Source organism: Scyliorhinus torazame, chromosome 21, assembly GCF_047496885.1.
Source record: "Scyliorhinus torazame isolate Kashiwa2021f chromosome 21, sScyTor2.1, whole genome shotgun sequence".
Classification (NCBI taxonomy): domain Eukaryota; kingdom Metazoa; phylum Chordata; class Chondrichthyes; order Carcharhiniformes; family Scyliorhinidae; genus Scyliorhinus; species Scyliorhinus torazame.
The window spans coordinates 61,245,876-61,258,410 of NC_092727.1; the positions used below are offsets into that span (position 1 = coordinate 61,245,876).

General features: G+C 44.9%; 1 protein-coding gene across 1 annotated transcript in view; it reads left to right on the forward strand.

The window, feature by feature from the left end:
• Positions 1-4,224, forward strand: part of LOC140398312 (suppressor of tumorigenicity 14 protein homolog) — a 141,272-nt gene extending 137,048 nt beyond the window's left edge. Inside the window, exons 17-19 of the mRNA XM_072486861.1 lie at positions 232-503; positions 996-1,132; positions 3,702-4,224. Of these exons, the coding sequence (XP_072342962.1) occupies positions 232-503; positions 996-1,132; positions 3,702-3,863 (571 nt within the window). The 3' untranslated portion in view covers positions 3,864-4,224. The remainder of the gene's footprint in view (positions 1-231; positions 504-995; positions 1,133-3,701) is intronic.
• Positions 4,225-12,535: the final 8,311 nt, after the last annotated feature.

The following is a 12,535-nucleotide window of genomic DNA, read 5'->3' on the forward strand; positions in this document are numbered from 1 at the left end:
CCCCTCACTGCTGCTATTTTCTGTGCCTTTAATGGGAAATAGAACCTTTGGTTTTGTATCTAATGTGATTATATCTATTGTAGCAACCCCGATTGCGGATCTCTCGACTGTATTTCAAATATCTCTACCTGTTGCTGTTCCACTCTGCATTACCCTGTTACCACCCTGCCCCACTCCATCACTGGCACCATCCCTCTCTCATCTGTCTCTATTCATTTTTTTTTCTTGTAGATATTCTGATCCTACCATCTGGACTGCATACCTTGGGCTTCATCGTCAGTTGGAGTTGAATGATCATGTGGTGCAGAAGAGCCTCAAACAGATCATTGTTAATGAAAATTACAATCCACAGACATTCAATAATGACATTGCCCTGTTGGAGTTGTCTAGTCCTGTAACCTTCAGCAGTGTCATTCAGCCCATCTGCCTCCCAGATGCAACACATAACTTCCCTGTGGGAAAAAGCATCTGGGTCACAGGCTGGGGGAAACTGAAAGAAGATGGTGAGTGAAGCACCTCGCTTGGAACATTTGATTCCGATGCCGTTTTCTTTCATTTGTGCTGTTTGATCCAACCTGGTGTAAACAAACTGTCTAAGTGAGTGTGGTGATCTGCATTATTTACTAGAAACATTGATAATAACAGTCCCTCCTGTACCTCAGGTGCACATTGTGCTGGAGTTCTGAACTCTAAAAGGGTTGGAATGTCAATGAAAATTAAAACAGAGTTGGTAGGGTGGGAAAGGTTTAATGAGTATTTATGCTGCCGACCGTTTAGATGGTGGGAGGTCTTCCCCTTTCCAGAGGTTTACAGCTCTTTGCAGTAAGTTATTGGCTCACAAAGTGGATGGTAAGCATTTATAAAGGGAGCTGGATGAGTTCATGGAACAGTCAATATCATTGGGTTCATCTTTGGTGCTGGAATCCATTCTCAAGTGGCTTATGATTATTGGTAAACTATGTGGAGAGAATAACGTTCTCCTTTTCCTCCTATAGGTCCAGAGGCCAAAGTGTTGCAGAAGGCTGAGTTACGAATCATAAAGAGACAGATCTGCAATTCATTGCTGAGCAGTGTTGTCACCTCCCGCATGATATGTGCTGGATTCCTGAGTGGAGGCATCGATGCTTGTCAGGTTGGTGATAATGTTCAGACAATCCCTTTCATATACAGAAGGTGATGGGAGCTAAGGGGGAACCAGTTCTTTAGTCTACCAGATAGAACTTGTACTAACACTGACTTTCTGTGATGATCCAAGGGTTGATTGAATTCTTTGAGGAAGTGACAAGAAGGGTTAATGAAGGTAGTGCAGCGGATGCGGTGTACATGGATTTTAACAATGCGTTTGACAAGGTCCCACATGGCATATGGGTCAAAAAAAATAAAAGCCCATGGGATGCAAGACAAACTGGATAAAAGGTTTGCTTAGTAACAGGAAACAAAGGGTAATGGGCAATGGCTGCCCTTGCAAATGGAAAGTTGTTTCATGTTTTACAAGTTGGAACCGGTACTGTTTGTCTTGTATATAAATGATTTGGACGTGAACAAGGGGGGCATGATTGGGAAATTTGCAGACGGCACAAAGATTGGATGAGTGGTGGACAGTGTAGCGATAATCTGTAAAATGATATGGATGGGGTGGTGGAGTGGGCGATAAAGTGGCAGATGGAATTTAACACCGAGAAGTGTGAGGCATTGCACTAGGGAAGTCAAACAATTATAGGGAGTACACAATGAACGGGAATATACTAAGAGGAGTAGATGACGTAAAATCATGGCGTACAAATGCACAGGTCCCTAAAAGCAGCAGTTCAAGTAGACAAGATTGTAAAGAAAGCATATAATAATCTTCATTAGTGTCACAAGTAGGCTTACATTAACAATGCAATGAAGTTACTGTGAAAATCCCTAGTCGCCACACTCTGGCGCTTGTTTGGGTACACTGAGGGAGAATTCAGAATGTCCAATGCACCTAATAAACACTACTTTTGGGACTTGTGGGAGGAAACTGGAGCGCCCGGAGGAAACCCATGCAGACACGGAGAAGGTGCAGACTCCGCACAGAGAATGACCCAAGCAGAGAATCAAACCCAGGTCCCTGGCACTGTGAAGCAACAGTGCTAACCACTGTGCTACCGTGCCGCCTGATATATGGAGTGCTCTCCTTAATTGGCAGAGGTATCGAATATAATAGTAAGAATATAATGTTGGAATTGTATAAAACAATTGGCCACAACTGGAGTATTGCGGGCAGTTCAGGTCCCCACATCATTACAGCAATAATTTTTCAAATGGAATCTCAAAAGCAAAATCTTGCAGCTCCTGGAAATCTGAAATAAAAACAAAATGTTGGAAATATTCAGCCGGTCGGGAGCATCTATGGAGAGAGAAACAAAATTACTGTTTCAGGAATACGTAGAAAACATTTTCGAAAATAGAAGCGGGAGGAGGCCATTTGGCCCTTCGACCAGCTCCGCCATTCATTATGATCATGGCTGATCATCAAGTTCAATACCCTGACCCTGCCTTCCCCCAGCTCCCTTGATCCCAAGAGCTGTATCTAATTCCTTCCTGAAATTACACAATGTTTTGGCCTCAGCTACTTTCTGTAGTAGTGAATTGCATGGATATACCACTCTGGGTTAAGAAAATCTCTTGTTTAGGATTCTGTAACCGGAAATTCTCATACTGACTTGTTTTCGACATGTTTAATTAGTCCACGCAGCAGAGATGAGGGTGCTGGTGAGTCACTGCAGAGTCTGCGAGTGGTCCAGAGGCATTGGGGATATGCAGATGGAGGGGGAGGGGACAGAGAGCAGGGGATTAGCATGTGGGAAGAGGTCTGAGAGGGATGAGAGGCATTGGGGGTCTCTGAATGGGTTGGGGGTACTGGGAATCAGCGGATGAGGGAGGGGGTTCTGAAAGTGGGGGGGGGGGGGTTACAAATGGACCGGGGTCTACAAATGGAAGTGAGGTTGGGGATCAGCGGATGGAGGAGGGGGTCTGAGACTGGGAGAAAGACATTGGGGCTCTGTGAATGGGGGAGGGGCTGGCGATCAGTGAGTGAGAGAAGGAGTCCAAGACTGGGTGAGGGACATGGTGAGTCTGCAAGTGGGCAAGGGGTTTTGGGGGGTCTGGTAGTGGGAGAGAGGGTCTCTGGATGGTGGGGTAAGCCTGAGAGTGGGTATCTGGATGAAGGGGTCTGAGTGGGAGAGAGTTTGGAGATCTCTGGACTGGGGGGAGATCTGTGAGTGGGGGAGGGGGTTTGGGGCCTCTGAATGTGGGAGTCTCTGAGTGTGAGGGGGTTTCTGGATGGGGGTCTGAGTGGGGGAGGGGGGTTGGATGTCTCTGGATGAGGGAGTCTGTGTGTGGTAGTGGGGGGTCTGAGTGGGGGAGGGGGGTCTTTGGTTTCAGGGGTGGGGGTCTGTGAGTGGGGTTCTCATGCTCTGCCACATGGAATCAGTTACTGTTGGGCTCACTCAGAAAGCAGCTGCTCTGTCGGAGGAGGGAACCTCGATGCTGGGTCCATCTGACCTGTTTTCAAACTGAGCACAATTAGCCTCTGGAAATGGAGAGTTGAAAAGCAAATGCTGTTCTATACAAACTATAGCAGTGAATTTGTTTGATTTGAGCTCCAGCAACCAAACCTATACTTGGCTGCTGTTTAGTGGTCCATGATGCTAATAATTACTTTGCATTTTCAGGGTGACTCTGGGGGCCCCATGTCCAGTGTGGAGCGAAATGGACGAGTGTTCCTAGCCGGAATTGTCAGCTGGGGAGATGGGTGTGCGAGAAGGAATAAACCAGGGGTCTACACCAAGGCTTCAAAGTTCCGGCAGTGGATCATGCAGCGCTCTGGAATTTAGTGTGTGCTGAGTGTCACCCTGCCACATGGCTGATTCTTTTCAGGTTCTTACTCTGCCCTGGGTCTATCACCTGAATTGATCCATCACAGAGAACTGAAAACAGGAGCACACTTTCACTTTTACCTGTAAGATATGATGTCCCAACTTGTAGATAATGTATAAAATTTCATGAAGGCATTCCATGTACTCTGTGGGTCGTTTGGCTACTTACCACGTTACTGAACCAGTAAGTACTCACAGTGTAATGGCCATGTAAGTAATAAATACATTCACCTGGGATATTCCAGAGGGTCCTACCTCCTCCCCTCCCACACATGTCAATAGTACAATGGATGGATGGGGTGGGGATGGGTGGATTGCATGGGGAATTGGGGGGGGGGGGGGAGGCAGCAAGGGAGAATGGTGACTGGGCTGTGCTGGGGAGGGGGGGGAGGGTGATGGTGTAGTCTGGGGGTGGCTGGGATGAACTGTGCTGGGAGGGGAGAGGGTACAAGATGTGCCTTGTAATCTATCAGTTCCCTTTGTAAAATAATAACAGACCCTCTGATGTTCTAATGATTTTCCACTTGTTTGTAAGATGTATTTACTTTGATTATCTGCATTACATTTATTCAGAAATCTGTTGGGAGCCAGAATTATCTTTTCGGGATTAAATGCAAAGCCCATTAAGGGACACTGGGAATTCCTAGTAAACCTTGAAGAATTTTACTGAATAACAGTTGACTGCGTGCTCTGATGAAGGGGTTTCTAAATCTCTTTTGCTATATTGGCTGGGGTGACAAATGTACGAGTGAGTGACTTCACTTATTGTTGTTACTCTTTAAGAATCACTCATCCTGCTCAAACATTCAGCTCCTTCACACTGAGGTTTGTCTATGTTCCCCCACACCACCAGCTGCAACTTGCTTCTCTGACCTTTGCCTTCAGCCAGAAAGTAGATTAAGTAAAAAAATCCAGAACAAATACAGTCGATTAGTTTAACAAGGGGTTTCCAGTGTGCAAATTCAAGTGTTCAGATACCCCATAATGACTGTGGACTTGTTGTCGAAGCATCTTCCTCAATCTGGATAGGTGAACCAAAGCTGGCCATTGAGAGTGAATTTTGCCATTAAGGTGAGGTGTAATTTTTGACGCTTGGTTTTAAGCAATCTTGGCTCAGTCTGCTTTTTGACTAATGCTGGGCAATGTTTTTGGGTCTGTGTGAAAGATGCGAATCAGAAAAATGAAAGTGCCTTCTTGATGTAATGTGCCTGTTGTTTTAAATCCTACTCTCTGGTTTTACACTAAAGGGAGAGTAGGAATATTTTTATGGCTACAGGTTCTTGCTCAGCAATATTTTTATATTCAAATTTTCTATAGGAAATAAATGATACTCGAGTGTCTTATTTGGTGTTTGGGATTTGTCCCATTGTCATGTCTGATCATTTCCATTCTTACAACATTCTTTACTTGATATTTTTAGGGTTAACATCACTCAGCTATAATCAAAGCTTTTGATCCTTTAGGCATGTTTGCACCTTCACCCATCCACTGTCTCAATAACGGAAGCACAGAAACCTAGTAATGGAGTTCTACTGTATGGTTTAGGTTGTATGACCAACAGGAGCTTGACAATGGCTTTAATAATGTAGTGCATTGATCAATTAATGAATGCACTTCTAGTAGGTCATAACATCAGAATTAGCAGGAGTAGACAAATTTGACCCATCAAGCCTGCTCATTGCTCTTAATTTGCCTTCTTTAGCAAGTATTAGGACTGAGCTTAGGAGGAACTTCTTCACCCAAAGGGTTGTGAATCTATGGAATTCCTTGCCCAGTGAAGCAGTTGAGGCTCCTTCATTAAATGTTTTTAAGATAAAGATAGATAGTTTTTTGAAGAATAAAGGGATTAAGGATTATGGTGTTTGGGCCGGAAAGTGGAGCTGAGTCCATAGATCAGCCATGATCTCATTGAATGGCGGAGCAGGCTCGAGGGGCCAGATGGCCTACTCCTGCTCCTAGTTCTTATGTTCTTTATTAACATCAGACAGACCCATGGTGGATTACTGTTAAAAGCACCACGGTTCAAAAGTTAGAAAGTACCATTACACTCCTATCTCCATAAAATGCCCTAAAACACCTTGAAACATCATGAGCACCTTTATAGAATCATAGAATTCCTACAGTGCAGGAGGCCATTCAGCCCATTAAATCTGTACCAACCCTCTGAAAGAGCACCCTACCTAGGCCCACATCATTGCCCTATCCCTGTGACCCCACCTAACCCGCACATCTTTGGACTAGAGCATCCAGAGGAAACTCACACAGACATGGACAGTAAACCGAGGCCAGAATTGAACCCAGGACCCTGGCGCTGTGAGGCAGCAGTGCTAACCACTGCGGCACCATGCCACCGATTATACCCCATAAAACCTTGCAAAATATCATCCCACCTCCTAAAAGGTTAAATCCCATAAAACGCCTTCAAATGATGGAGAGGTCTACAAAATTATGAGAGGCATAGATAGGATGGATAGTCAGAGGCTTTTTCCAAGGGTGGAAGTGTCAATTACAAGGGGGTCCAGGTTCAAGGTGAGAGGGGGAATGTTTAAGGGAGATATGCGGGGTAAGCTTTTCCTGCAGAGTGGTGGGTGCCTGGAATGCCCTGCCATAGGATGTGGTGGAGGCAGGCACATTAGCAACATTTAAGAGGCAACTGGATGGGTACATGAACAGGGAGGAAATAGAGGGATATGGATCGAGTAAGGGCAGAAAGTTTTGTTTTTAGTTAGGGCATGATCGGCACAAACGTGGAGGGCTGAAGGGCCTGTTCCTGTGCTGTGCTTTTCTTTGTTTTTTGTTCAAACACAATCAACCTCGTAGAACACCATCATAAAATCATGCTAATCTTTTTTATCATGGGTAGGACTCTCTTCCGCAGGGTGAAAAAGGCAGAATATTCGGCAGTGATTATTTCTGTATATGCCCTACACTTGGTAGATCTGATGTTAGCGGCAGGTCGGGCAGTGCACGGAATGGGGGTTGGATGTAGGGCTTTTATTGGGTTTTGCGGGAAGGTCTCTAGAGCCATAAGAGAATATGTAGAGTTTAATGGGAACGGGACCATCTCGTCCTTTACTCTGGGGAGGCATTGAAGGCGGTGAATAGAGGGGAGATCATATCATGCAAGGTGCACCTGGATTTGGGGGGTGGGGGGGGGGGGGGGGTGGGGGTGGGGGGTCAAGAAGGAGCGACAGGTTAGTGGATGAGATGCTGGGAGTGGACTGGGTATGCGAGGGACCCAACTCCAGAACTATTGCACGCAGGAAAAAGTTGTGAATGCAGTTTGACCTGCTGTCTACAGACAGGGCAGTGCGTCAGCTGAGGTGGTTGAAGGGTGGTATGAGTATGGGGAGAAGGCCAGGTGTCTTTTGCCACACTAGCTAACGTGGGAGGTGGGTGCTAGGGAGATTATTCAGGTTAGGGATTCGGAGGGGAGGCTGTTTTCCACTCCACATAAGTTGAATGGGGCATTTTGAGGCTTTTATGACCGGCTGTACAGGTCAGAGCCATTGGGGGATGAGTGGGGACTGGCAGAGTTTTTAGAGGATCTGGGGTTTCAGAAGGTGGGGAAAGAATTGCGGAAGGAGCTGGAGAACTGCTGGCAATGGAGGATGTTTAAACAAACCTAGGAAAGATGCAGACAGGGAAGGCAGGGGCCAGATGGGTTCCCGGTAGAATTCTGGAAAACGTTTGCAGATCTGTTGGTTCCGTTACTGATGGGATATATAATGATTTCCTGAAGCTGGGTTTTCTCCCGGCGAGGTTGGGGCAGGCGGCAATCTCCCTTCTCTTGAAAACGGATAACGATCCTACGGAGTGTGGATCTTATCGCCCAATCTCACTGCTCAAAGCTTTTGGCCAATATCCTGGTGGTGCGGTTGGAACATGTCTCCTGGAGGTAGTTTGGGAGGACCTGATGGGATTTGTGAAAGGCCGCAAGTCATCATCCAATGTGAGGAGTCTGCTCAATGTGGTTCTCACTCCAGTGGCTGATCTGGAACCGGAGATAATCGTGTCGCTGGACGCAGAAAAAGCCTTCAACATTTAAGTGGAGGTACCTCTTTGCTGTCTTGGAGAAGTTTGGTTTGGACCCTGGTTTTGTGTCATGGCTGTGGTTGTTGTATATGGGGATGGAGAATAGGGTGCCCTTGTATGTGGATGACCTTCTACTATACATAAGGGATTCGGGGCCATTTATGGGGGTCATAAAGGGTATATTGAAGAGCTTTATCTCCTACTCAGGATACAAGTTAAAGGAAGCGAGTATTTTCTGATCGACACTTCTGGAAGGGGTAGTCAGTTTGGGGGATTTGCCTTTATGTCTGGCAGAGACTAGCATTCCATATTTAGGTGGCCCGGGATTGGGCTCAGCTCTGTAAATTGAATTACACCAACCTAGTGGGGAGGGTTGCGGATCTGCAAAGATGGGACAGCCTTCCACTGTCTTTGGCGGGCCGGGTGCAATCCGTCAAGATGAATGTCTTGCCAAGATTTGTATTTCAGCGTCTTCTGGTATTCCTACCCAAGTCTCTTTTTCAGTACAGTAAGAAGTCTTACAAAACCAGGTTAAAGTTGAACAGGTTTGTTTCGAATCACTAGCTTTCGGAGCACAGCTCCTTCCTCAGGTGAATGAAGAGGTGGGTTCCAGAAACATATATATATAGACAAAGTCAATGATGCAATACAATACTTTGAATGCGAGTCTTTGCAGGTAATTAAGTCTTTACAGATCCAAAGAGAGGGGTATACCTTGAGCGTTTTTTACCAGGTTACATATGGGCAGGGAAAACCCCAAGGATCAGGAGGGGGGTCCTGCAGAGGAATAGACAGTCTTGCGCTGCAGATTTTGATGTTTGACTACTGGGCTGCCAATATGTTGAAGGTGTTGGGAACGGTCTACCTGGGTGCGGATGGAATCTGGATCATGCAGAGGGCCCAATTTGAGGTGCTGGCAACGGCGTCTTTGCCTTTTGTTCCAACAAAATACTCTTGAAACCCAGTGGTTGTCTCCACTTTAAAAATATGGAGGCAGCCCCGGCAGCATTTCAAGTTGGGCGTCAGCAATCCATGTGGATTCCTATTTGTATGAACCAATTGTTCGAACTGGCGCAATTGGATGCCACATTTGGGGGGTGGAAGGGGAAAGGGGCTGGAGAAAGTGAGGGATTTATTTTTGGAGGGGCAGTTTGCCAGCCTGGAGGAGCTGAAAGAGAAAGTCCGGCTCTTGAGCTCGGACACATTTAGGTACATCCAGGTTCAAAATTTTGTTCGACATTTCTGACATTTTGGTGGTGCTGCCTCAACCTTATTGGACGGATTCTTTCCTGCTCTGGGTCGGAAGAGGATAGTACGTCCAGCATCTATGGATGGATTTTGGGGGAAGAGTTGGTCTCGGTGGAGGGGGCTAAATGGGAGGAGCTGGGACCCAAGCTGGACTAGGAGGTGTGGAGTGAGTCCCTCTGCAGGGTGAATGCCATGACATCCTGTGTGAGGCTGAGGCTTAAAGTAGTGTTTAAGGGCGTACCTCACCAAGGCCAGAATTAATCATTTCTTTGAGGGAGTTGAGGATGAGTGCAAAAGCTGTTCGAGAGTGCCTGCAGACCACATGCACATGTTACGATCCTCCCAAGCTTATAGGTTTCTGGGTCTCTTTTTTTTCAGCGCCATATTGGCAATCCTGAATGTTGAGCTGGAGCCCTGTCCTTTCACGGCTATATTTGGGGTATCGTACATGCTGGAGTTGCGGACTGGTGCAGGAGTGGATGCCCAGGCTTTCACCTTGCTGGTTGCTTGGAGACGAATTCTCCTGAGCTGCAGACTGGTGATGCACCTAGCGTTTTGGCGTGGCTAGGTCACTTAATGTAGTTTTTGCCCTTCGAGAGGTAAAATATACCATGAAGGGGTCAATTGAAGGGTTCTACAGTGGATGAATTTGAATTCAAACTTGATGCAACCATTCATATTGTACTTTAAGGAATTGGTCACTGTTAGCTGTTGGGGGAAGGGGGTAGAGGGAGTAATGGGGGGTTTACTGGATTATTGTTTTTATATTTGGTTTACTGTTGTTTGTAAGTTTTGTACTACTTGTATTCTTTGGGTATAAAATGTTAAAAATCTAATAAAAATATATTTTTTAAAATAACACCATGCTTATTCTTGCTGATTGCCTTGAGGCCGTCTAAGTGCCCAGCTATAACCTCAGTGATGAGCAATTCTAACACCTTCCCCATGACCGACATCAAGTTCACTAGCCTATAGTTTCCTGGTTTCGCCCCCCCCCCCCCTCTCCTTTCTGAACACATGGGTCATATTTGCTACTTTGCAGTCTGATGGGATCTTTCCAGAATCTAGTGAATTTTGGAAAATTAACACCAAAGCACCTACTCCCTCATTAGCCACCTCTTATAAGACCCTAGGATGAAGTCCAATTTGACCCAGAAACCTGTCAACCCGCAGCCCCCTCAGTTTGCACAGTACTGCTTTTCTGGTGACTACAATTTCACCAAGTTCCTCTCTCCCTTCCACCTCTCAATTTACAGATATTACTGGGATGTTTCTTGTGTCCTCCATAGTGAAGACAGAAGCAAATATCCATTCATTTCATCTGTCATTTCCTTGTTATCTACCATTAACTTCCCATTCTCACTCTCTGGAGGACCAGCACTCACTTGACTTAATCTTTTTCTTTTTAAATACCTGCAGAAATTCTCTTTTTGTTTTTTACATTTCTAGATAGTTTTCTTTCATGCTTTTTTTTCCTTCTGATTAACCTTTGAGTCACTCTCTGCAGTTATTAATACTCTGACCAATCATTTGACCTGACACTCATCTTTGTGTAGTTTGATGCTTTCCGTAACGTCTTTAGTTAAGCACGGATGGTGGTTCTTCCCTTAGAGTCTTTCATTATTGTTAAAATATATTTATTCTGTGCATTTTGAAATATCCCCTTAAATGTCTCTCATTACATATTAACCTTTTGAGTGGCACCTTATTGAATGCATGTTAAGCATCCATATTCCCTCTTCTGGTTCCTACAACTACTACCTACTACGTCCCTCAGAAGAAAGTGATGATGTCAAAGGGATTTGTTGGCTTTTAATCCATTTAATATGTCTCTAATACCATTTCTCAGCTGATATTAATTACCTTAGATTCATCACTCTAAACCACTAGGTTACCCTCTGTTTCTGATAAGTAACTTGTGTCTTCTGCTATGAAGTCAGATACAAGGCATTTGTCCAATGTCTCTGCTATTTCTTCGTTATCCATGTTCATTTCTTCTGTCCCTGCCTGGGGGGTTGACATTTAGCATGGAGGTTAGCTCGTATGACAGAGTTTCAAATGACAATGTTTTGACATTTGGTGAGTGATGGAGTTTGGTGCAGAGAGAGAAAAGGTGTGCTCTGGTCTTTAAGAGTAGGGACTGGTCTGAAAGTTAGAGAACAGGACACATCAAGACCTGAATGCTGAATTCCACAGGCAATTCCATTGGTAAGCAGGTAGATTCCCTTCTCAGTAAAGGATCAAAATCTTAATCAGTTCTGTGAAGTACTCCATGTTGCAGGTGTGGCCACATTTTGTGTCAGAGATTAAGATGTCAGTATTGGCAGCCTATTCAAGGCTGCTGAGCCAATGAATTCTTTATCCAAAATTCACATGCATGAGTTTCAGCAGAACTGATGGGAAAAAAATTCAGGATCAAGATTCTTGGAGATCGAGAACTACGAGAGAATTGAACCCGGGTTCAATCCTGGAAGCCAGGAGCTCACAAAGAAACCAAGCAACGCATCTCTGGAAAGCAGGAATTATGGAAAATCCTCCCCTCCCTACAGGGCTATGGCTGAGCACGCAAGGGGTTAGGTCTAAGAAAAGTCTTCAGTTGAATTAACCACATCTATGCAGTGCTGCCAACTAATTATACATCTAACCAAAATAGATTCACTGAAATGGATGAATTATGCCAAGCCCTTCCTAGATGATTTTGTTAACTATATTCTGATCCACCTCAATGAATCTTGTATATATTGAGGACTAAAATTGCTGATTAGTTTTACCAAAAAACATTCTCAAGGTTGAGAAAGGTGAAGATTTTTCCTTCACAAACATCCCGAGGTTTTGCACATTTGCAAAATTATCTTGTTCGTTCATAATAAAAGGCTTTGAGAAATTAATGGAAAACTTATGATTCTGAAACTTTCCTTGAAAACTAATTGTTGGAATGCTAACAGAGAGCGTGACACTTTACATGTGACCAGGCTTAAAACCATGCTCGCAGCAGGCTACTACAAACATGAGTCCGAGCCAACGCTATAGTTCTTTAATTTTCCTCCTCTATTTATTATCACTCATGTGTTTATAATTTAGAGTATCCAGCTTTGCCCTGCAATTCATTTCCTCACCTCCAGCAGGTTCCGTTCTTCACCTGATACACATTCTGCTCTTCACTATCACACATTTGCACATTCTGTACTTAACTTGCTGTCACACATTCTACCTATCACTCACAACTACGCCCTCCATTCTTCACTCACTGTGAAGTAATAAAACATTAAGCTAAGCAGCGAGTTCTCCCCAGTGTCCAGGCCAACATTCTTCCCTCAACCAACATCACCGAAAATAGATTAATAGAC